At 42.0% G+C, this 24857-nt stretch overlaps 1 protein-coding gene across 8 annotated transcripts in view; it reads right to left on the minus strand.

Annotated features, from left to right (window-relative positions):
* The window catches only part of FHOD3 (formin homology 2 domain containing 3), a 403764-nt gene that overhangs the window by 332300 nt on the left and 46607 nt on the right, over window positions 1-24857 (minus strand). For all 8 annotated transcript variants that reach the window (XM_075416738.1, XM_075416737.1, XM_075416736.1 and 5 more), the window contains exon 3: window positions 18687-18751. In XM_075416738.1, the coding sequence (XP_075272853.1) occupies window positions 18687-18751 (65 nt within the window). The remainder of the gene's footprint in view (window positions 1-18686; window positions 18752-24857) is intronic.

Below are 24857 nucleotides of genomic sequence, written 5' to 3' on the forward strand. Positions count from 1 at the left end.
GGAAAAAAGCTCATCTTAAAAATATGAGCACCTGATAAATCACTGGTTTTCAGAAAAGGTAGACACCCAGTACTTCAACAGAAATTAATACAAATGCTTCCAGCTGGAAACTTGGGAAAAATCTGTTCAGAGAGTGTAAATAACAGGAGACAAAGAGATCAGGAGATTTTAAATATGTTAGATAAAGCAAGACCCGAAAAAAATTCCCTCAACAGAATGCAGTCTAACTGCTTTGGATGACATACTCCCAGCTTGCACAGGTGATGCAGATTGATTTTTCTTAATCCTCAGAAGGCAGCACCTCTGCACGTTCTCCTTGGAAACTATACCCTGATTTTAGCTAATTGGCAACACACACAGGCATTCTCCAGCTCCCCCAAAACACCAAACTGACCACGAGGTGGAAAGCTATTGCTGTATTTTATTTTGCTCCCCACATGTGCACAAGGCATGACACTAGTGGTTGGAACACCACCCTGACCCTTCTTAAAACCCTAATTATTAAAAGTCATCAGCAGGCTCACAGAATTGCTGCATCTTTCCAAACACAAAAACTTCCTCAGCAAGTGTCTGCAGAAAATTCTTTTATTTAGGCCATATGAATTTACCACTGTAAGGAAGAAGAGAAAATCATCCCTGCAAGTGTTGCATCTGCAGCAGTTCAACAAGAGGAGGGGAAAGCATAGTAACAGAGGGGTGGTATTTCTGATATGGTAACGAGCTTATACAGCCAAGACCTGTTTTCTCTCAAATTATAGTCATTATTCCTACTAAACAGCATTAAAGTTTACTGGTCATGTTCAAATAATTTTACCAAAAGGGAGAAAAATTATCTTAAATTTCAGCCAAATATACTGAACTTTTTTCTTAAGTCTGTTATGGATCCATGGAAAACCAGTGACAATGAACAAGCAGAAAGAGGTATTAGTTACATTTTGATTAGAATGGAAAACAGATGTGTAGTAATTAATCACATTCAAGTTAAGAGAAGGCCACCCTGGCACAATGAACATAAGGGATAGTTCTGGCTCCTTCCATACACCTGAACATGCATCAGGTTACACCTTTGTTTTCACATCAGAATAGATGTCTTTGGGCAAACTCAGACTTTCATTAACCCCTCAAAGTCCAGAGCTAAAATTGTATCCAATTTACACTTACAAAATCTTAACCAAGTTTAACTGGTGTGTGGGCCAGTGCTGATCATCACAATCATAAAGAACATGAACAAAAATGGTGCATGGAAAGGGAGTAGAGTTTGTTAATTCTCAGCTACCAAAAGCAGGTAAGAGGAGTTTCAGCTGTGCAGAACTGCCAAAGCAGCATCCAATACTGACTGACTGGATGATAAAAATGTCAGATGAAATTCAGTGCAAAGAAGTGATACGCTTCTTTAAAAAAAAAAAAAATGCCTAAACTCTCCATATATTTATGGCCTTGAATTCAGAATCTTATCACTCAGAAGGTGCTCAGGTAGAACCAGTTCTGCAGCAACTCTGCTTTTCAACTGTTCCAGAGCTAAGTGATTATGGGAATGATTTTAAAATGAATACAAAACAAAGCAGAAAGCATCATTACAACACTATTTAAAGAAGTTGTGTACCTGCATTTTCACTGCTGGGTACATTTAAGGCCCTCAGTCTCAAATGTCAGACATAGCAGAACTGGAAAAGACAGAACTGTGACCAGGTTGATTAATGGCAAATAATTGTGAAGTGTTTTAAGGAAGCATCACGCAGTGAAGACAGTCCAGTTTCCAGTGGAGGAACGGCCACCTAGGTCATTCCTAAATCCTTTACAGGGATTTCCCATTCTCTACAGGGATTTCCACCCTGTAAAGAGATGATCCAGGGAGAGTGTCAGAGGCGAACAGAGAGAAATGGCTACTGGGCCTTCAACAGAACGCTGAAGGTGAATTGGAAATTCCTTTTGCAATACAGCTACAGGGTATCAAATTAAAGTTTACAGTCCAAAAAGACCAAAAAGAGCTGGTCCTTCACCCGGAAAGTAGGTGAACTGTAGGTACTCATACCTGTGAAATTTTCTATATGCTAACAGTTTGAAGGGTGTCTGAAGAGCAGCTAGAAAGGTTCCAGGCAGGAGAATCCACAGAGGGTGATCAACTGTAGACACCACCTGAAAGTCCCCAAAGTACAACATTGCCAGAGGCTGGAAAGCACTCTGGTGAAATACTTGCACTCTTCTTATATCCTTCAATTCAGCAGCTGTTAGCAGCTGTTGAAGAAAGAAGCCGGAGAATGGGGGAACTGGCCTAGATGGATGGACCTTTGATCTGATCCAGAAGGGCCATTTTATTCCATAGCCCATTTGCAATTCACTTCATGCTTGCCCATTCTTTGTAAGAGGGAAGATGAAAATCTTTCAGAAGTTACCCTTTGGGAATAACCTAAATATTTCTGGAAAACTATCCTCTACAACACAAAGCAATCACCTTCATAGTTTCTTTTGATCATTCAAGGTAACAGAAATTAGCTCTACACTTACTTGCACTATACCTGTTGGCCATATGTGCTTGCAAGTCTGTATTTCATTAAAGCACAACAGCGAGACAATGGACACACACCTTTCCTACAAACAGCTGCCTCCCGAGGATGCTTGGCGTTACTTCCAACGAAATTATTACCTATTTATTTTTCCATATCTACAAACCCATGCTACAAGGGTTGAGTAGCTCATTATTCTTTCTACTTGTTTGCTAGGGATTAGGAAGAGTACTCATTTACTTTCTTTTGAGAAAACACAGTAAGTTTTTATGCTTTTATCTCACTTGTTACCAAGGAATGTTCCCACAGATCCTGCCCGTAGACTCCCTACATGCTAGTCACACTGCGCATGCAATTCAGCTGCTAAAAGGAACATTGTGCTAGGCTTCAGGAGATAATCAGAGAGAAAGTATACTCAAAGAAATCTGGCAATAAAAAAAATTTAAAAAGAAAAAAAAAAATCCAGGCTGGAAGTTTCTAGAATTGAAAGCAGAGAATTGAGTGTCTGAGTAACCAACATTTGTTTTGCCAGTGCCCAGAGACATTCACTCATCCTCTGCGAATGTAAGCGGCACGCTATGACCTTCCTACCTGTGCAGTTCAGAGCAGCCACAGCACCTGGCTGTTACCTAATTCAAGAGAGCATGGGACAATAAACCCTAGACTGAGAAAACTGGGCTATTCACTAACAAGTCATTCATGGGAGTATTCTGAATCAAAATGAGAAAGAAATATACCTCAAGAGAATCCATTTTTCCAAGAAACTTAACTTTCTTGTATTTGACCCAAGACTGTCAAGGAAGTGAGCCTGAGAAACACAATCCTAATTACATCAGAAATGAGGAACTAAACCAGTCACCTGCAGGACATTTGAGGAATCAGCGAAAGAACATGCATGTTGCCTTGTTCCCTGGCATGCATTTTGTTCAGTCCAATTTCAACCTCTGAAAGCCACAAGCCCGCTATATCGGAAGAAGTCAGGCACTTCTTTGTAATATCAAAATATTCAAAGCCCAAATCAGATACAGTGCTCCAAAATGGTAAACACGCATCTGTGAGCAAATACGCCCTCCACAACAGCTACTTTTATTCAGAAATTAGAGGCTGACAAAAGTTAATGTAAGAGTTTCCCTGCATAACTTTGATGTCACTTAACCCCAAGGAATTCATGAAAAGAAAGGGCGGGCAGACTGGAGTTTGGGTTTTTCGTCCAAACCACGCTACTGTTTTTCTTCCTAGAGAAAACAAGCCATCCCTGATAAGAAGTACTCAGGCTGTAATGCATTCCAACACCCTATCAACGAGGTAAGAAAGAGAGAAAAAGTGGAAAGCAATGCTGTCATGCAGGTACAAGCACTCAAAGAACAGCAGTACAAAACAAGAGACATGATGAGGTCACTGGGATGCAGTTGGGTCTCTGTAATGCTGTGCAATGAAGGCAGAAAGTCACAACTTCACTAGCTACCAAGAAGCCAGCATGAACGGGGCAAATGCTGACAGCCACCACAGCTGCCTCTGATAAGGTGTCACATTCAAACACCCAGGACATGCAGCTGCTCTGAAAACAGATCCCTTGTTTTCTCGGCAGCGAAAGGGCAGGTATGGCTGCAGCCTGTGAAGTGTCTCTCTCCTCCTTTTCCTTGTTATTCATGGAAAACATGGAAAAGATTTTTCCTGCACGGAGTTTAATGCCCAAGTAGAGCTGACCTGACCCCTGAAGGGAGGGATAGGCTACCCGAGCCTCTGCCACCGGCCCATCCGTCAGCATGTGACACACAGGCGCCGACAGGCAGCGGCCACCCCTGGAAACTGCAGGCTACGGGCATCAGGCTCATGAGAAAATCAGGCAACACAAAACAGTAACAGCAGCAGTGGGATAGACGCAAAGGGAACAGAAATCCTCCTCTTTGGCATTCACAGCTCGGCATGTCACACGGCAGGCTCTGCAATGCAGGAAGCAGCTCGGTTGCTCCAAGGGAGGGTCTTGTCAGAAACATCACACCGGGAAGCAGAGTAAAACTGAAACCTTCCCCTTCTCCTGGGAAGGGATGTGCCTGCAAATCTGATCTCCAGGAACTAGCCTGGTACAAATTATCAAAAAGCACCATCTCATTCAAGTGTAAGACTGGTGCTCCACGAGGGTGGAATGGACCAACTCTCACCCCATACCATCTCACAGGAGGTGAGGATTTGCCCAGGAGAGACACTTGTGCTGCAACGTCCAGAATATCTGCCACAGTCCTAGCAAACCACAGAGCAGACACCATCTCCATTTGCTTCTGCCCATCCAATGGGCCTTAGAGCCAACGGAGATAACCTATAGCCTGAATCCCTAAGTCTTACTTGCTCTTACCAAACTTCATTCCAGCACAACTTCACAGGGGTTATTATAATAAGTAACTTCACATATACAAATTACACACATTAGATCCTGATAGAAACTAGGAAAAAAGAAATCAGTGCAACTATTTTGAGAGCTTGGCAAAGAACCAGATTTCACTAAAAGCTGCTGTCATCCAAGAACGACTATCAGGACTCCGAAGACACAAACCAGACAGGGTCAGCGGAGAGTACGTATACCTCAGATAAGCAGTTGTTCTCCCTAATCTGTTCCCATTATGGTCAATGGAACAAGAGCAATTCAGGGCCCGAACGTAACTGAGATGTTCTGAAGTGCCCTCCAGACAGACCCTGCTCACGGGTGACAGAGGGAGCTGCACGCCCGGCGCGACTGGGAAGCTGACAAGCAGAGGACTCATGGCAGTGCTAGAGCAGTAAAGCTTCACCTAGAAGGCAAGGTAACTCTGCTACATGCACCATGGTTAAAAGCAATTCAAGCAATGTGAAAAAGAACTACACCCAGTGCCTTGAAGCTCCCTGCCAGGTGAATTAGGCTTGTAAGGCTTCTACTCCTTTCCCGCACCAAAGGGAAGAGGAAAGCAGAGAAGAGGGAGGAACTAAGTCCATGTTGCTGGGTTTGGTTTTGGGGGGTTTTGGGGTTGGGGTGGTTTTTTTTAGAGTAAGAATAGAGGTTTCTTAGTCTTCATAAAACAGATGCCATTACAAAAATCCTTGTTCCATGTAGCATGTGCTTTTCTGTGTGGTGTTTTGTTCTGGTTTTCCCTACAGAGAAATTCAGCAACTGCTTGGGCATTTTTGTGTTTGGATTGCTCACGCTTCCTGCCTCCCAGAGAAGCATCACCAGGGGCCAGCTGGAAATGGTACCTGTCGCAGGCAGCTAGTCAAACAGGTACTGCCAGCTCACTGATGTTCCTGTAAGTCCTTGAGTTGTTACCAAATTATATGTATTTTATGGCCTTTAAAACAAAAAGATTCAATGTCATAGCAGTTCGATTAGTAGAATTCCCCCCCTAAAGACCTAGTAAAATATATACGTGACTGAATGCTGACTAAGGAGCCTGAAAAAAGCAACATACAGCACACAAAACCACACACAACACCTGAAGCACAGATACACAATATAAAACAGCAAGACCATGGTGACAGTAACATGCAGACCACTAACCTCGGAGCAAAAATCCAGGAGACCCAGTCACAGCTATCAGAGTGCCCCACAGGGTGTTATCTAGGGTAACCATGGGCGCTTCTGTACTCACCACCTGTACTAATCTGTGGACAAAAGTGCAACGGGGCTTTCGGGAGCACCCCTGGGGCTCCCTTTTCCCAGGGTACACCAACCCGAAGAACGTTACCATACTACCTGGCTACTCCGATAAAGATACAAGGAGGATTTTATTTCCTCACCTACTCTTCTGAGATTTCATATATTTTTGATATATTGGGAATTAATAAACACTGAAGTGAACAATATATGGCAGGAATCCTTTATAAGGGTTTTTAATCAAAGTTTTTCAGAATGCTGTTACACGCGATGCTGGACCTTCCATGCAAGCTCACCCACATTTCCTACAGCAAGTTTTCTTCAGTGCAACACCAAGTATTTCAGCATGACAGCAAAAGGAAAAAAAAAAAAAACACACACGTAGAAAAGCCTCCTGATGTGTTTCTGATGCAGTTACAGGGAACCACTCACACGTGCTCCTCTAAGCAGCAAGATGCAGAAAAGCAATGATAGCTGGCTGCCGTCCTGCCGGCATCGTCACGGTCCGGCCCCACACCCCGCAGAATAAGCTCTACCACTAAAAAGGCTGAGGAAAACCCCTGGCCATCGGGCACAGCAAGATCAGTCCCCAGCCTCCTCCCACGCCCAACCAGCCAAGAAGCTTTCCACGCTGTCAGCCGTCCCCGTTTCACCCAAAGTCAAGCAGTAAGCAAATCTCTCCAGTAGCATCTGATGCCGAACAGGCTCTGAAATGACTGGTGAACTTAAATTTAGGATTATGGAAGAAGAAACACATCCAACATTTGTATTTTCCTCCTCAGCACATCAACAAGTTAACCTGATATGCCAGTTTTAGAAATTCTGAAGTTATAATCGGCCCTTAAAGCTTAAGTGTAATCCTTGTCAACAGCCACAGGGAGAAATAAGCCCAGAGAAACAGGTTTGAATTTTTTTTTTTTATCAGCACACTCCTCTTCATGTTTTAATAGCAAGACGAGAGCTAAATATTTAATGTCTGAAAGGTTAAAAGAAACCTGATATATAACTTCATACATACCAGATTCATCTCAAACTGCTATGAATTGACACAGCTTATGACATCCTACCACTTACAATAGCACGCTGCTCAGCCATAGTAACTTCTGCTGGGGTTTTAAGTTGAGAGGTTGTAACTTTATCTCTTTGGAGCCTAAATTTTTATGTGCCTTACTGAGTCTTAAACAGAGAATTAAAGGAAATGTTATCGTTACTAAAATACAGATGCTGTACATAAAAAAAAACAAGCAAACAAAAAGGGCAGCTCATGATCACAGCAACACTTCAAGACACAAAAAGCTGTGAAATAAAGGAAGTCTTCTGCATTACATGAAATTTTATAATGCTTACAATATTGCCAATCAAATGCTAAGAAAAAAATCCCCTTTCTCTCCCTCTTCTGAACAGACACACCATGGTGTCCTTAACTTCAAACTCATACAAATACAAAACCATAATGAGAATGAGAGGTGCGATTCCCCCACCACTGACGACTCCATCTAACCGTGGCATGTTCTGAGTCCAAGATGAGCATTTTATCTAAACGTTTCGGAAGGCAATATAGCAATATTTTGCATTATAGTACACATTTTCTTCTTGACATTGGGTGGATTTGGTGGATACCTCACTTAAAAGTCTTACAGAACACAACATATGCTACATCAGGGAACCATGCCACCTGTTTAAATGAAGTTCCTTAGTCTTTGGAGTATTTTTTTAAAGAAATAAAGACACATCCAATTTAAAAACTAAATCAACTTAATTTCTACAGAAATAAAAGCAGCTGCACATGAAAAAGATAGAAAGGATACAAATGAGAGAGGAATAGGATAGCTAAAGGCAAAGAAAGAGCAGTACACGCTATTTGAATGTCACAATGAAAAACTGACAGAGAGCAACAATTTCTTGACTGTTGAATTTTGAGATAGAGCATTAAACATTACCTGTCATAGTGAAAAAATTAATAAACCAGATGAAAAAAATCAGTCCAACAACGTTAGAAACCACATGTATTTGTATCAACTTCCACTGTAAGATCTTGAGAGGGTAACAAAACTTAACACTCCTTTCAGTGCATATAAGGACTGAAACAACACAGCCCTGGTCTGAAAAGGTGATACCCATAGACTGGGTCTTGTAGCGAGCTCACAAAAAGCTAGCACATGGTATCCATTTCCAAAGCATTGTTGACCATGAGTTTGCAGATTTTACTTACTATTTTTAAAAATAAGCAGAACGAATAATGCTCAAACATGCATCTCCTGACTCTGTCTTTCAAATGACATGCATACATTCTTTTTTTTTAAGCTAATATGAAATTAATCATCATAAGGCATAGTGTCATCCTCTGCGGTGCATTCAAGTAACAGATCAAAACTGCCCATCAGAGAGCAGAAAACAGACATGCAATGAATGAGAAAAACCCGTCATACAGGAGAGAATACAGTCAGGAAATGCTCAGACACTGTTCATAAATGAAAGCAAATTTTGTCCATGCATCTTAGCACATCTCAGGGAGATAGGAACTGTATTTACCCTAAATGCACTTGAGCAAAATCAGCATCCCTCAGCCTTCCTTTCAAAGAAGGCTGAATCAGTGGCAGGGCTGAGAATGACATCCCAAACAAACACCAACATTTCCTATTCCAAACCCACAGCTGTTGAGTAGCAGCTCCTAATTTATCTTCCATAGTTTAAGTGCTTAATTTTGTTCAACAAGTTTTGCAGGGTAAAGCTTCAAACTGGCCTGAGTGGTGCACGGTTTCAAGAGACCTAATCTGAATTCAATTCATTTGTTTGATTTATATCTTCCGTATGGAATAGGTTTAGATGGAGGCAGGAAACAAATCAATCTGTTCTTTTTTGAGGTGTGACAGTAATTTATTTGAAGATATTTAACTTTTCCCCCAGTTAAGGGCTCGAACATGCTGTGCATCAGGCTACAGCAAAATGAGTTCAACTGTCTGAACACAGACCATAACACTAAGGCCGGCTTTGTCTGTCAATACTAGGTTCTATAAGGTAAGCGGGAAGTGCAAATAGCCAAAAAGGGAAACTACATGAAAACTAACAACAGCTATTGATGTAAGAGGCTGCATGAAATTTGTTATTTTCCTTTCAAGGAAACTACACAAACTCGTACATTTCATGAAATTTCAGATACCCCCTTGAAAATTTGGGGATTCCTATGATGAAGTAAAAGCAAGTTTGTCATATTTGTATCTACCTGCACAGCAGTAATGATTTCTATAGACTTCCACCTTAGCAGCATGACTACAGCCACCCCTCAGCAAGCCACACAACTCCCAGCCAAGAGACACGAGAGTCACGAACTGTGATTTGGGAGAGACTGACGCCCAAGGCAACCCCTGAAGTGAGAGAAAGGCCACATCAAGTACAAGCGACATTGATGGGAGCTCCGCACCTCAACGCGGACCTGCAAAACCCCAGTTAGACAGCAGCATCAGTAGCAGAACATGGTGATGATGTTGCCTCGATCATGAAGTTTTGCAGCTCTGAAACTGCTGTGGTTGTTCTCCAAATGCCCCCCTGCCCGCTGCATACACAGAGCGACTTCTCAAAACTGCTCCCACAGGTCATGCAGGACCAGCCTCGGCAACAACTCCTCTACCACTGCAACATGAACATCTAGGGACAATTCCTAGGCTGCGCTCTATTACTGGGCAAGTATTTCTCAATTTAATTGAAGAACATAGAAGTCACTCAAAAATGCTTAAATCATCTATCAAAATAATCAATTCCTTGCTTGCTTTTCTATTTAAAAAAGTAAAACCACAGAGACCTCATCATAGTAGATACTACTGTTGTCCCCAGTTATTTCCAGAGTCAAACATTTTTGGGGTCCATGATGAGAAGTTATAAACAGTTTAAAATGCTGCAAAATTCTTCTCATTCATCTCAGAGATTAAATTTACAATGACTGTTTCCCCTTAAATTATGAAAAGGTGGTAAATTCAGTCCTAACAATAGCAACATGACTCTCGTAAACATGAAATTTTAGCAACTGCAATGGCAGTATACTGTAGTAATTTCAAGTTAATTCGCTAATTAACTTAGTCCTTTTTCGTGAAATTTTATTCATCAGCAGACTTACAGTATTTTCAGAGCACCGGGTAGATGGTAATATGCAAAGAATAAAACATTACTGTGTTTTGTTAGAATCTTTTCATCTTCAACAAGACATATGGTTAGACAGCATGAAAAAACTATCCACTTAGAAAATCCACAAATCAGTAATACAATACTTTATAATTAATTTTAAAAATATACATCTGAAACAAGTCTAAATGGGCCTGTGTCAGGATGTAGGAAGCAAAGTATCATACTAATTTTCCTTCCTGGCTTTATAAGGAGATGGTTTCCTCTAAAATACCACTGAATATGATTAAGGATTTTTCTTTGCTTGTTCAGATTTGTTTTAAATCTCATTATGTTTTAAGAGTCAAAAGTAGATTCCTTCTCCCTTGCAAATTTTTACACCTTGTAAGAAAAGAGAATGATTATGGAAAACTAAGTTATCAAGAAAAAAAACAAGTCAGAAAGAGGATATCCCAATTCAAAGACATTTCACTGTATTTCTACAGTACTTTCCGGTGTGAATCAAGTCAGACAAGCTTTCACATTTTAACACAAAGCTTCCCAAGATGAGAAAAGCATCCCACTAGCATGCTCCGCAGCAGTTCTTTCAAACCTGGAACAAGCCTTTTTAAAGCAGGAATCCACCCCTTTAAAGCAACAACCCACTGCTAATGGAGGCTTTATCTGCTCTACAGCTTCTTGGTGGTTCTTGCTGCAAAGCCTATTTTAAGGATTATAATTTAAATGAAATACGCAGAGACAATTCTTGGAAATCTCCCTGCTTTGTCTCAAACGCCTTCCGAAATCCTACAGGACTGGCCCAGACATTTCTTGGTGAGCTCACTAAAGGCAAATCACAGGTTATAATGAAGTACCGTGGTTCATCCTGCAAAGAAGCCTGAATAAAAGCATGCACAAGGAGTAAAACAAAAGTCTAACATTTCAGTTTAAAGAGGTGTACATTTTTAGAGCAAAACCACAAGTTATTCATACGGATAGATTTTTACAAAGCAATCTGATCTGGGAACCAGGGGATTTTACTTAGAGCATCTGTGTTCCACATTCTCAGGAAAGAAAATTTAAATAATCCTAAAAAGCTGAAAAAGGTATTTTTATCGTTGCCTTTGCAGCTATTTCATGTTTCACTCAAATTGAAAGAGAGCTGAACCAGATATCTCAAATCACATCTGGAAGCAGGCCCCAGTACTGGATGCACCGTCTTAACTAGAACTCAAATTATTCTATTAGAAAATGCCTAAGCCTTAAAAAAAAATCCCCACAAGCTCTGGCATTCCTTTTCACATTTTTTCAATTTGTGTGATGTCAGTTTACATCTAATAAACATGCTGTTTATTATCTTCATTTAAGCCCGGACTTTTACCAAGATACAACAAGAGTCATAGGAAGTATATCCTGACTACAAATCCATTACGCATGCAGAATCCTGTGCAGCACCATTAAATCCATTAATCACTGTCTTTTCTGTCCCAATTATGCTAAGATGATATCCGATAAAGCAATTTCAACTCACCTCTCCCCCTCTCCTGTTACCATCAGTGCAAAGAAGGCAAAACCACAGTGCTTCCGACAAATTCTCTAGGCACCTCTTTTGTTCCCTTTAAATTAAACCTGAATCGGCTGCACGTTTTGCTGAACTGCTAATGCTCTCCACATGTTCCCCCTCTCAAACTGAAAATGTTTTCTATTAGAAATGCCTAACACTGAACAGAAAACTGTAAAATGCCCTTCAAACAACCCAAAGCACTTCTCTTTCTTAAGACTTTGATTTGAACATATCAATCACTACTTGCCCAAATGAAGAGCTTAAAGAAAGGACTTAGTGTCACAATTCAGCTTCCTTTAGGAAGGCTTTTTGATTAGACTCTTCGTGTATTCAGAAAATCCCTTACCAAAAAGAAAAAAGCCATTTATTTTAAATTCAATAAGCCATTTGTTGATAGAAGAATACAAAGAAATCAGAAAGTTTTGAAGTACGAACTAGAGAAGCTTCACAGCATCCACAGCTATGAGAACTCTACTCAGGCACCCAGCACGCTGCAAACACAGACAGACGGACCCGATACGACGATGATATTTGTAGGGAGAAGCACCTCAAGTGAGACAGTACCAATAACATGGGATGTAGGCACAAGCTCAACTCTGCTTTCAGAGAATGAAACACAACATGGTTTCCCATGTTTCCTTAACCAGAATCGCACTGTTTTTTTCCTACATATTGATATCATACTTATAAAATGACAAACCATGTTTTTTCCCCCACTTCTGTCCATGTATCTTAACTTCTCTACAACAAAGAGCCAGATACAGTTATAGACTTGAGATATGGCTTTGGGAAAGCACTGTGGTTCCACTGGGGAGGAACTTGCATCTCAAGCGCTTGGAGAGACAGGTCCTACCAGAAGATTCAATAAATGCATAAATCGTTGCAAAACCTAATTGCATCTGCTGTAGTACATGCAACAAGTACGTGTAATGGATAACAGACAGGAAAACTGCACATGGAAAACAGGACTAGCTGCATACTTCAGCCAGTAAAGGACAAATAAAACCAGCTGGCTTCTACTAGCCTTCTAGCTTACAGCTTCCCTCAGGTATCACAGAACAAAAGGAGCTCAAGGAGATATCTACGGCTACATTTCAGAAAAGGTATCAAGAGCAAGAGGCTATCAAAAAGACGATCCAAACAGCTGCATGGAAAGGCCAGGTTATTGGAGATAACACTGGTGGTTAAAGCAGATGCCTTAATAAGAGCGGCTGGAAACAGCCGCTGTGCAGCATGGCAGCTACTGCACCCCCTACTCAGGAGTAACCCACTGCTGAGCACCTCCGGAAGGATGGGGAAGGGCGGGTATGCTGTAGGTCACTCGAGCACCATGCCCCAGTAAATCTGCAACTACCTGTGTGCAAAAGCCAACAGAACAGGATTATAAAATGGTTGTAATGACTAATAATGAAGTTAGACTATACATTTAGCAAGACTCTTGCAATAATACCCTTGTACACTGTTTAGGGACCTAGCTGGCTCAAGCTATGAAACTGAATGCACACAAATATCTATGCAAATCATTCTTTTTAATCTGTAGAGAGATAAAAGCAAGAGTTTGCATAAATACAATTAGGAGTTACAACCATACAAAAACATAATTTTATAATGCAAAAATATTTTAAATAACCTATTGAGGTGCGGTGTTGTGTTTTTTTGTTTTTTTTAATAATAAACTGACACAAAGGAGAAGTAAAATTTAAAATACACCTTGCAACATTTGCTGACCTTCCAAGCTACAGTACTCTCAGAAATCCCAGGTCAACACATGTATCTAGAATTACATCAATGTTTGTTGTTTGCATTCTTCTTGTATTACATTGCATTAACGCCTGAAGCTTATGTCAACTACTTCTGGCAGAATCATTCTATATCATTGTCATAGGTCCCTGTCCAAACCTCACTGTCAGTATTGAAAGCAACACTCCCGATTCCCCATCAAAGACATAAGCATTTTAAAAGAGGACATGGGACTCCCTTGGGTTAGATACTGCATCCAGATATGCAAAAGTGGTGCCTTTTCCCTCAGTGACCACCTCAAATTTTGACAGAAAACTATTAAGCAGCAATGAACAGAAAAATGAAGCAGGAGCTGCAAACAGAGCTGGTCCAAGCAAGGACGTAGTGAACACACCCAGCCACTCTCCAGGAAGAGTGGAGCTTTTCAGGATCTTCAAAACTTCACTGTCAAAGAGTTGCTCCGACTAAAACTTTCCATTCAGTTTCAGGGGCAAAAGGTTTTGGCACTGCTGGTGTTCTCCCTGTTAAGTTACATCCTCATTTACACTGGACATTATCAAGGCTTCAGCTGAGCCCTATTATTGTTAAACACATACAAATTAAAATTACATTAAGACACAACTAAACACAAACAAGGAAAGTCATACCAGCTGCCAAAAATACCAGAAAGACTTTTCCCACAGGGTATTAACTCACAATAAATCTAATTTCAATAAAAGGTCAAATTTGACAGATTGTGGGAAAAAAACAACGCTATGTGATTTAAGGATTGATCTTCCTCCTAAGGTCTTTTAACATCAACAGGTACAAAAGTACATCTATAATTTTGAATTAGTTATAGTCTATGAGCAAAACTGGTTTCAGTAATAGTCTTTTGATATAAAAGAACACTATAAATACTGCAGTTTGCATTGAACCACTTAAATTTTATTTTTGAAATTACCTTCTCATTAGTCCTGACAATTTAATCAAAATCAAACCAAAACTGGAAAATAAGTAGAGTGATATTTAAAATAAAATTTGTTCCTCTATGTCGAGAGTAATTGGTTTGAACACACGAGAAGAACTCAAATTAAAGGGAGGGGAGCATCACTGCATCGAGATGCCTGAGAGCAACTGGTATACAATAGGGCAGAAAATACCACTCAACTTCTTCACCTAAGCTCTTAAGCTTTATTCCTTCCCTGCCCTGCTTAAAAGCAATAAAAAAAAAAAAAAAACAACACCCACCCCACACAACATGGGACTTGCTAAAGCTTCCTAAGTCGCACAAAATATTGGCATATACTCAATTCATCCTCTGGCACTAAATCCCAATGAATTCCCTGGAGATCTGAAGTCACTAACGATGGAAAACTTCATCTGGATATCTGAACATAAACATTTTTGTATTTCCCACAATTTAAAAGTACATGTTAGAGAGAAGAAAAAAAATACTGGTCCAACATCCAACTGGGATATTTTATGATAGGAAAGCTTTTTTTTTTTATACCTCTCAACTCTTTGTAGCCAAGTAAAACCTTGAATGCGAGGATAACAGGAGATTCTGCAACAAGGGCACCACAGAACAATCTGCATCTTCTCATAAAGTACAGAAGTCCATGGGACCTGATGAGATGCATCCCAGAGTCCTGAGGGAACTGGCTGACGTAGTTGCCAAGCCACTCTCCATGATATTTGAAAAGTCATGGCAATCAGGGGAAGTCCCCAGTGACTGGAAACAGGGAAACACTGTGCATCTTTTCAAAAAGGGTAGAAAGGAAGACCCTGGGAACTACCGACCTGTCAGCCTCACCTCTGTGCCTGGGAAGATCATGGAACAGATCCTCCTAGAAGATATGCTAAGGCACATGGAGGCCAGGGAGGTGATTCGAGACAGCCAGCGTGGCTTCACCAAGGGCAAGTCCTGCCTCACCAACCTAGTGGCTTTCTATGATGGTGTAACAACAAGGGTGGACAAGGGAAAACCAATGGACGTCATCTATCTGGATTTTTGTAAAGCCTTTGACACGGTCCCCCACAACATCCTTCTCTCTAAATTGGAGAGCCATGGATTTCATGGGTGGACTGTTTGGTGGATAAGGAATTGGTTGGATTGTCGCAGCCAAAGGGTAGTGGTCAACGGCTCAATGTCCAGATGGAGACCAGTGACGAGTGGAGTCCCTCAGAGGTCCATACTGGGACCGGTGCTGTTCAATATATTTATCAATGACATGGACAGCGACACCGAGTATACCCTCAGCAAGTTTGCAGATGACACCAAGCTGAGTGGTACGGTTGATACACTGGAAGGACGGGATGCCATCCAGAGGGACCTGGACAAGCTGGAGAGGTGGGCCTGTGTGAACTTCATGAGGTTCAACAAGGCCAGGTGCAAGGTCCTACACCTGGGTCGGGGTAATCCCCGCCATCAATACAGGCTGGGGGATGAAAGGATTGAGAGCAGCTCTGCTGAGAGGGACTTGGAGGTACTGACAGACGAAAGGCTGGACATGAGCTGGCAATGTGCGCTGGCAGCCCAGAGGGCCAACCGTGTCCTGGGCTGCATCAGGAGAAGCGTGGCCAGCAGGTTGAGAGAGGTGATTCTGCCCCTCTACTCTGCTCTGGTGAGACCTCACCTGGAGTCCTGCGTTCAGCTCTGGAGCCCTCAGCACAGGAAAGACATGGAGCTGTTGGAGCAGGTTCAGAGGAGGGCTACAAAAATGATCCGAGGGCTGGAGCACCTCTCCTATGAGGACAGGCTGAGAGAGTTGGGCTTGTTCAGCCTGGAGAAGAGAAGGCTGCGGGGAGACCTGACTGCAGCCTTTCAGTACTTAAAGGGAGCCTATAGGAAAGATGGGGACAATCTTTTTAGTAGAGACAGCAGTGACAGGACGAGGGGTAATGGTTTTAAACTAAAACAGGGTAGGTTTAGGCTAGATATAAGGAAGAAATTCTTTACAATGAGGGTGGTGAAACACTGGAACGGGTTGCCCAGAGAGGTAGTGGAGGCCCCATTCCCTGGAAACATTCAAGACCAGGTTGGACAGGGCTCTGAGCAACCTGATCTAGTTAGCGGTGTCCCTGCTCGCTGCAGGCGGGTTGGACTAGATGACCTCTAGGGGTCCCTTCCGACCCAAAACTTTCTATGATTTCTATGATAAAGCAGTCCAAGATACCTACGAGGGACTTTGAAGAGTCCATAACATTGCTAACTACAATGCTTTCCAAGGATGCTGTGAAGAGTGAAAGAAAATAGCCAAAGCAAGATGGTTTTATTCCATGTAATGCCATCTCAGATTGCTCCAGCTCTTGGCTTCTGCTCCATATATGTAACACATCTTTTAACCTCAAAATCTAATGCTTATATTTCAAAAAAGACATTAACAGGCAGCTGATATGAAAGTATGCACAAGATGAAGAAAAGTACCCGCTGTACTAGTGAAACAATCCTCTTATCCTATGGCAAGTTTAACTGTCAGGCACAGGTCACCAAACAAGGCCAGTACTACGAACTGCAGAGAGTCCCTGACTCTTTCAAACTATTCCATACCAAAAAAATAAGACACACTTTATACGTAGAAATGAAAAAGAAAAGAAGAGAGAAGAAACTACATTACATCAAGCTCTGGACTGAAAGAAAAACTTATCCCAAAAATCTAAACTGCAGCAGGGGGGTTGGAAATTAGAACCAGATCTTGCATTTGGCTTCTCTGCTTATAACAAACCAAGCCAAAAGCCCACATCCACACACACCTCTGCTCTAGGAGTTTGAAATCTGGACTCCAGTTTTGCAGACTGGCTTCCTCTGTACTCACCACTGAATGCATCACCGCTGCCAGAGAGTAACAGCACCTGACCAAGCAACACACTTTCATACAGAAACAATTAAAACACACGCACAGTAATATTCCTAATCACCCACAGTGAGCTTGAATGCAAACAGATAACAAAAAAGTAGCCACATGTGAAAGCTCAGAACCTGGTGTGTTCCAATTCCTCGATGGCTGCACTCTGGGCAAAAATTTTTACATGAAAATTGCTTTTAGAAAACCTCAATCCAGGAAACGTATGAAATCTTGTCTTGCTGCACTGGTCTTGTTTTGCCAAAGATATTCCCAGACCTAACAAGAACAAGCTTTTCCAAGCTGTTCTTAATTTCATTCACATTTATAAAATCAGCTTAGACTTTGCAGCATCTCTGTTTTTCCTCTAATGCTTAACGCGTAGGCTTGCTCTACATCCTCAAGTCAATGATAGCAGAGGAGAATCTGTTCCTGCACGAGGCAGCCTAGAGATTGCTCTCAATAGGAGGTATTCGAGGAATTCTGTAGGTTGCTTATGCTCAGTTCAAATTCCCAGAAAGGCTGTTTCATAACACGTCCTGGAAGCAGGAGAAAGAAAGTTTAGTTGTATTTAAAGCCCGAATCCTCCAACAGCAGGAGCACTGTGGAAATCATAGAAAACATAGACTCTCTCCTCATTCTTTTGAAGAAAAGTATCTATATTCCAATGCTTCAGCTACAATCTCTTGAAGCAAGACCAACTATGAGCTGAACATATTAAGGTGTTGAATCTGCTACTGAGAAGCTGAAAACAAAACAGGCGTAACGCTGGAGGACATATTAATGCCATCACAGGACATCAGCCTCCATTTATGCAACCTTAAAAGCTCTTATGACACACACATTATGACTTCTATTAGGCTCTTCCTCAAGATAGCCTTGTCTTAACCAGGGTTTTTAAGACACTAACACTGATAATGACAAATACGCGGCCAAGATCTGCAAGATGTGAATTAATAAACATTACATGCTTTTGAAATGCAGTAGTTAGCTGTCAGCCACAATTCCTCAGATCCCCTTCCCAATTCAAAACAGAGCCCTCTTCAGGCACACACAAAGGCTGTAGCAAAACAGATAATCCAAGATTCTATAAAGCACCCTCAACCATCACACTTCACTGTCAAATGCTGTACTTCCCTGGGCTGTTTATCGTACTTTAAGGATAATGTACCTAGTACAACCTAATTTTAGCATGCAAACACCACAAAGATATCCATTTAGTGGCCATTATCCTGAATTTGGAACACAGCAAGCCTGATTCAGACTCCCAGAATTGCTTCTCGGAGACTGATTTTGTTTATTCATCCTCTTTTTCAGGCACATGGATCTTCACTTACCAATGCAGGCATGGACTCTCACTGACAGCTGGGTCCTCAGAATAATACTGTGCTTCTTGCCCCTCCTAAAAAGAGAAGAGAAGAAAAATATATAAAGGTGTAGGGAGTGAAGGAGGGAAGTTGAGCCTAGGAGAAAAGCATGGGGGAAGGTGTTGTGGGTTTTGTCTTTGCTTTTCACCATCCAGCTCTATTTTAATTTAACAATGGTAACTGGTAAGCAACCTCCCCACCTTTATCTCAGTCAATGAGTTTTTTCATCTTATTTTCCCTGCCCTCTACTGAGGACAGGGAGTGAGGGAGCAGCTGGGTGGGCACTAACTGGCAGGCAGCCAAGGTCAATGCACCACGACGACTCTCTAGAAATGCATATTAGAGAAGTACCAAGTGATGACTGCACGTTTTGATTTTCAGAGAAATATTCTAAAGCTAGGCATAGCTAAGTACAAAAAGAAAATGCAAGGTCAAACAAGAAGTTGCTTACACTTTCACAAATCTGCTTGTGTACCCTAAGAGGTCTTGAAAGCACAAAGAAAGATCTGTTTTTCACACAATGAGGCAAAACTGAGTTCTCCTTCACTCTGTTTGCCAAGACCCACCCCAGGGCAGTCTCATCTAGGACTTGAGGGTGCTAGTCGATGAGAAACTCAACATGACATGGCAATGTGCACTCACAGCCCAGAAAGCCAACCACATCCTGGACTGCAGCAAAAGCAGCATGGCCAGCATGTTGAGGGAGGCGATTCTGCCCCTCTACTCTGCTCTGGTGAGACCCCACCTGGAGTCTGTGTCCAGCTCTGGAGACCTCAGCACAGGAAAGACATGGAGCTGTTAGAGCGGGGCCAGAGGAGGACCACAAACACGATCTGAGGGCTGGAGCACCTCTGCTATGAGGACAGGCTGAGAGAGTTGAGGCTGTTCAGCCTGGAGAAGAGAAGGCTCCAGGGAGACCTTACGGCAGCCTTCCAGTACTCAAAGGGGGCTTATAAGACAGATGGGGACAGGCTTGTTAGCAACAGGCTGTTGCAATAGGACAAGGGGTAATGTTTTTAAATGAAAAGAGGGTAGATTTAGACTGGATATCAGGAAGAAATTTTTTATTGTGAGGGTGGTGAGGCACTGGAACAGGTTGCCCAGGGAAGCTGTGGATGCCCCCTCCCTGGAAGCATTCAAGGCCAGCTTGGACGGGGCTTTGAGCAACCTGGTCTGGTGGAAGGTGTCGCTACCCACTGCAGCGAGCTCGGAATCAGATGATCTATAAGGCCCCTTCCAACCCAAACCATTCCATGATTCTATGATCTACAAGGGCACACCACAGAGGCAAAAACAACTCTGAGGTGTTGTGACCCTTCATATATGCTTGTCATTCCTCATTTCACTGAAACCTCTGGAAATGGGAAATCACTTTCCTAAATTCTTTGGGTTAGATGTTCTCTTCCATGGAGCTGTCTGCAGCTGCCAGACTGCAGTTGTACCCTTAGCAAATTAACGCAGCGTGCAATCAACAGACTAGCTAACCGTTTCATTGGATCTCAAGGATTCAAAGCTGCTGGAAATCTAAAGCACCCATCCTCAAAGGCAACATCTCACATTCAGGCCCCAAGACAGTCATGCAATTAAATTTCTCCTTCTACACACAGCCTCCAATGCATGAGTAAGTCCATTGACCTTGACAGAACTGCTCATAGACTATATATATAATTCAAGGTATGGTTTTCCAAGCAAGGAAAACCAAACTATTTCAAACGCAGCTAAGTGTGCAGCACCTTCACTTCCTAGTCCATAATTCATTTTACTATCAATGCCTAAAAGTTTAGTAAAGAAAAGAGGAGGAGAAGGGAACCAGTTTACCTAATAGATGCCTTTCATAAAATGAAGCAAAAAACCCACAACTACTACTCAGAAAAAACTGGAACATTAAATTTCAGACAAATTTCTTCACACCACCAACTGAAACCCCATTCTCCAGAAACACTGATAAAGACATTCAAAACTAGAGAAATTCAGTGAGGAAGAAGTTATTTGCAGCAAAAGAAATAGTGCAAGTCAGGAGAAGAGTCAGTCAGTGACACAGGAGAGAGGTTCGAGGAATTAGACTGAGCCAAGAACAAAACAACGTGGGAGAACCAGTGAGTCCTCCAGAGCTTTACTTCCTTTACACTGAGCAAAAGGCTCTATCTGTAGTTTGGGGTGAATTTGCCAGTCCAGGCACTACATTTACTTGAAAAATCCTACTAAATGTCAAGGAAATCTAATGCAACACAGGTCAGAACTTTAAAACTCACTCACACTGCAGTTCAGTTTTTCTTTTATGATCCTTTCATGATTATACCAAAAGTCCATCCATTGATTTAAAACTAACATGAAGCTTATTTTTAATATTATTCCTGTTGCTGTATACAATTCTTTGTTAGTGTGTAGGTTCTCCTAATCAAAATCAAAGGCTGATTGATGCTTTTGAGGTAGCCAAAGGAAACTTGATCCTTTTTCCAGAAAGAATCATTAACTAACAGTAAATAACAAAGGCAGGAGATAGAAAATCCAAAGAGACTATGTTTGCTGTAACAATTACATATATAAACCAGTATCAGTTTTTGCAAATAACATAACAGTGAAGGTAGCATTATGTATGAGATCTCAAGGTCTGTGCATGGAAGCTTCATCTAACACACTTATTTACCTTCCACCAACACTGTGGCATAGCAGCCTGATACTATAGGGCAGTAACCACGTAATTGCCTCAGTGTGATGTTGTACTTCCAAGTATCCGCTATGAGATTTTATACAGCTGACATGTTTCTAAATCAAAATAATTTTGTTAGATATGTTCTTGACATACCTTTAATCATTTAGTAAGAGTAGTAATACTTACACTGAGCAAGCATGAAGGATAGGAGTTTGAGATCTTTCAGTCAGAAGTAAATCTGTTTGCATTCCTTTCCCCCTCCTTGTGTAGGTAAGAAGTATGAAGGAAGTGTGGCCAGTGTTTTGCTTTTTCCTCTCCAAGACTTAGGTCAGAAGACCAGTTAAGCCAATAGTACAAAGCCCATCTCTTTCTCTTTTACAGACTGACTACGAGCAAGCAAACTAATTTCCAATTCCTGGTATCGCAGAGAGCGCATTAAGGGTAGAATTAACCCTGCCATGTATTCAGGAAAGCTTAAAAACATACGGAATACGTAAAAAGTTGACACCCCTGTAGAGACACAGGAAGTGTGGGCTGGATGAGTGGTTGGTGAGGTGGATTGAGAACTGGCTGAATGGCAGAGCTCAGAGGGTTGTCATCAGCGGCGCTGAGTCTTGTTGGAGGCTGGTAACTAGTGGTGTCCCTCAGGGGTCAGTACTGGGCCCATTCTGGTTCAACTTCATCAATGACCTGGATGAAGAGTTAGAATGTACCCTCAACAAGTTTGCTGATGACACCAAACTGGGAGGAGTGGCAGATACACCGGAAGGCTGTGCTGCCATTCAGCAAGACCTGGATAGGCTGGAAAGCTGGGCAGAGAGGAATCTGATGAGGTTCAACAAAGGCAAATGCAGGGTCCTGCACCTGGAGAGGAACAACCCCATGCATCAGTACAGGCTCGGGGTGGACCTGCTGGAGAGCAGCTCTATGGAGAGGGACCTGGGTGGCCTGGTGGACGACAGGTTGATCATGAGCCAGCAGTGTGCCCTGGCTGCCAAGAAGGCCAATGGCATTCCGGGGTGCATTAGGAGGAGTGTGGCCAGCAGGTCGAGGGAGGTTCTCCTTCCCCTCTACACTGCCCTGGTGAGGCCCCATCTGGAGTACTGTGTCCAGTTCTGGGCTCCCCAGTTCAAGAAAGATGAGGAGCTACTGGAGAGAGTCCAGCAGAGGGCTACAAGGATGATGAGGAGACTGGAACATCTCCCCTACGAGGAGAGGCTGAGGGAGCTGGGCTTGTTCAGACTGAAGAAGAGAAGGCTGCGAGGGGACCTAATATGTACTTACAAATATCTCAAGGGTGGGTGTCAGGAGGATGGGGCCAAGCTCTTTTCAGTGGTGCCCAATGACAGGACAAGGGGCAATGGGCACAAACTGAGGCACAGGAAGTTCTGTCTGAACATGAGGAAGAACTTCTTCCCTCTGAGGGTGACGGAGCACTGGGACAGGTTGCCCAGGCAGGGTGTGGAGTCTCCTTCTCTGGAGATATTCAAGACCTGCCTGGACAAGGTCCTGTGCAGCCTGCTGTAGGTGACCCTGCTTCGGCAGGAGGGTTGGACTAGATGACCCACAGAGGTCCCTTCCAAACCCTACCATTCTGTGATTCTGCAATCCCTTTTAAATTTAGTAACATTGAAAATGTCTTCAGACTTGGCCAGCACTTAAAGCCCCCTGACAACTTATCCTGTAACAATTCTGCATCTACTTCTGCTTGATGTAACAACCTAACTGTTACGGAAACCTAAAACAGAAGCTGCACTTGGTGGAAAGCTTTCAAAGCACAGACGCCTAACACATTCTTGACATTTTGCTGGAGCCTCTCATAGCACTCGGGTTTCCTGGTGGACCATCAACCTTCTCCAGTCATCACATCCATGTGTTTCATGAGGAGCAGCTTAATGAGAACAACATCACGCAACAACCCCTAAGCTCAAGCAGGAGCAACTGATTCCCACGAGAAAAGCCTGGACAATGGCATGCCACCAGAAGCAAATGCAACACACATGCTCTAAAGCACATTATTTTAGTAAATGCCTTTCAAATTTTCATTGCAGCACCTATGCATTGCCATCTTCCCTTGCACACACCTTTCAGGGAGTAGAAAATGTTTTTGTGATGGGGTACTGCCTCACAGTCTGTCGCTTCACAGTTTAAGGTACTCCACATCAGCACTGGAAAACAAACTATTCCTTGTTGAATGCATAAGGGATCAATTTTTTGCCAGAGTTCAAGTACTCGAGCCTATCAGGTTTTCCTGAAAAAGATCTGTAAGCCAGCACACACACAATCAGGAAAGTTTTTCTTAACCTGCTATTAATCAGACAGCATAAATCCCAGGCTTTGATTTCAAATCTATTAAGACACAATTTAACTGCAGTTTCAATGTGATATGCTTCTCCATCCAGCTGCAGACTCGAGATGCAAAAAAAAATTCTGACACACAGAAAAAAAAAAATGTATAAAAGCCAAGTCTTTTCAGAGAAAGCGAGGGCACACACATGCATGGAGAGAGGAATTAAGAATCCCTCTGAAAGTCATCTGACAATCTTATCCAAACAAATAACCTTTTTGAAGTTCTTCACAGATGATCATTCAACTGTCACGTTCCAGCTCAATATATTTCTCATTGAATAATGGAAACAAAGGAGTTCAGGAAATAAATTAAAAAAAAATCTTTTAAATGCCAAGATTCACCTCCAATACACTCCAAATGGATGAGAGCACTAGTAACCCTTTCTGGTGCATGACAGGCAGTTGGAGGAGAACACACGCACTCATCTTCAAATGAAGTCAGTGGACTTTCCTTTCTTACCTCAATTTTTCCATCTAAAAACTTAGTATGAAATTAGGATGTGTCTGCACCCTGTTCTTGCAATACACTTGCAAGTCATCTAATCATTTAACATACTGGTTTTATCGAGTGCATTCCTGGACCCTACCACATTTACTAAAGTAACAATCATTTGACAAAAGCAGATGAAAATAAGTAAACAAATAGAAACTATTCAGATGCCTGTACACTCTCCATTAAAAAAAATAGTAATTAAGACTTCACTAATCCAGGTAGAAATAATCCCAATGGAATCTTCCCTAAAAAAAAAAAAAACTGGGCAGATTATTAGTGTAAGCAACAGTATGCAAAGAAACAAAGTACGCTGAGACTTGTACATGTTTTCGCGCCTGCGGATTATTCCAATATTATGTTCTGTGTTTGCCAACATAAATTCAACAATTAACTGCCTCATTCCCTGCTAACAACCTATACAACATGCAAAAAGTTACATGTGAATGCCAATGAAACAAAAGGCACCCTGACTGACACACCCTTGCCCATGTAACTCTGCAGATAAAGAATACATACAGACTGTCACTATGAAGGGCTGGGTTTTTACATCCACATACTCTTCCTAAGCACAGCATTTAGTAGGCAGAGTTTTCATCTTTCTGTTTCTTCCCCTTTTTAAATGCAAATGAAATGGGATGGAAGGAGA

This window comes from Opisthocomus hoazin, chromosome 3 (genome assembly GCF_030867145.1).
Source record: "Opisthocomus hoazin isolate bOpiHoa1 chromosome 3, bOpiHoa1.hap1, whole genome shotgun sequence".
In the NCBI taxonomy this organism is placed as follows: domain Eukaryota; kingdom Metazoa; phylum Chordata; class Aves; order Opisthocomiformes; family Opisthocomidae; genus Opisthocomus; species Opisthocomus hoazin.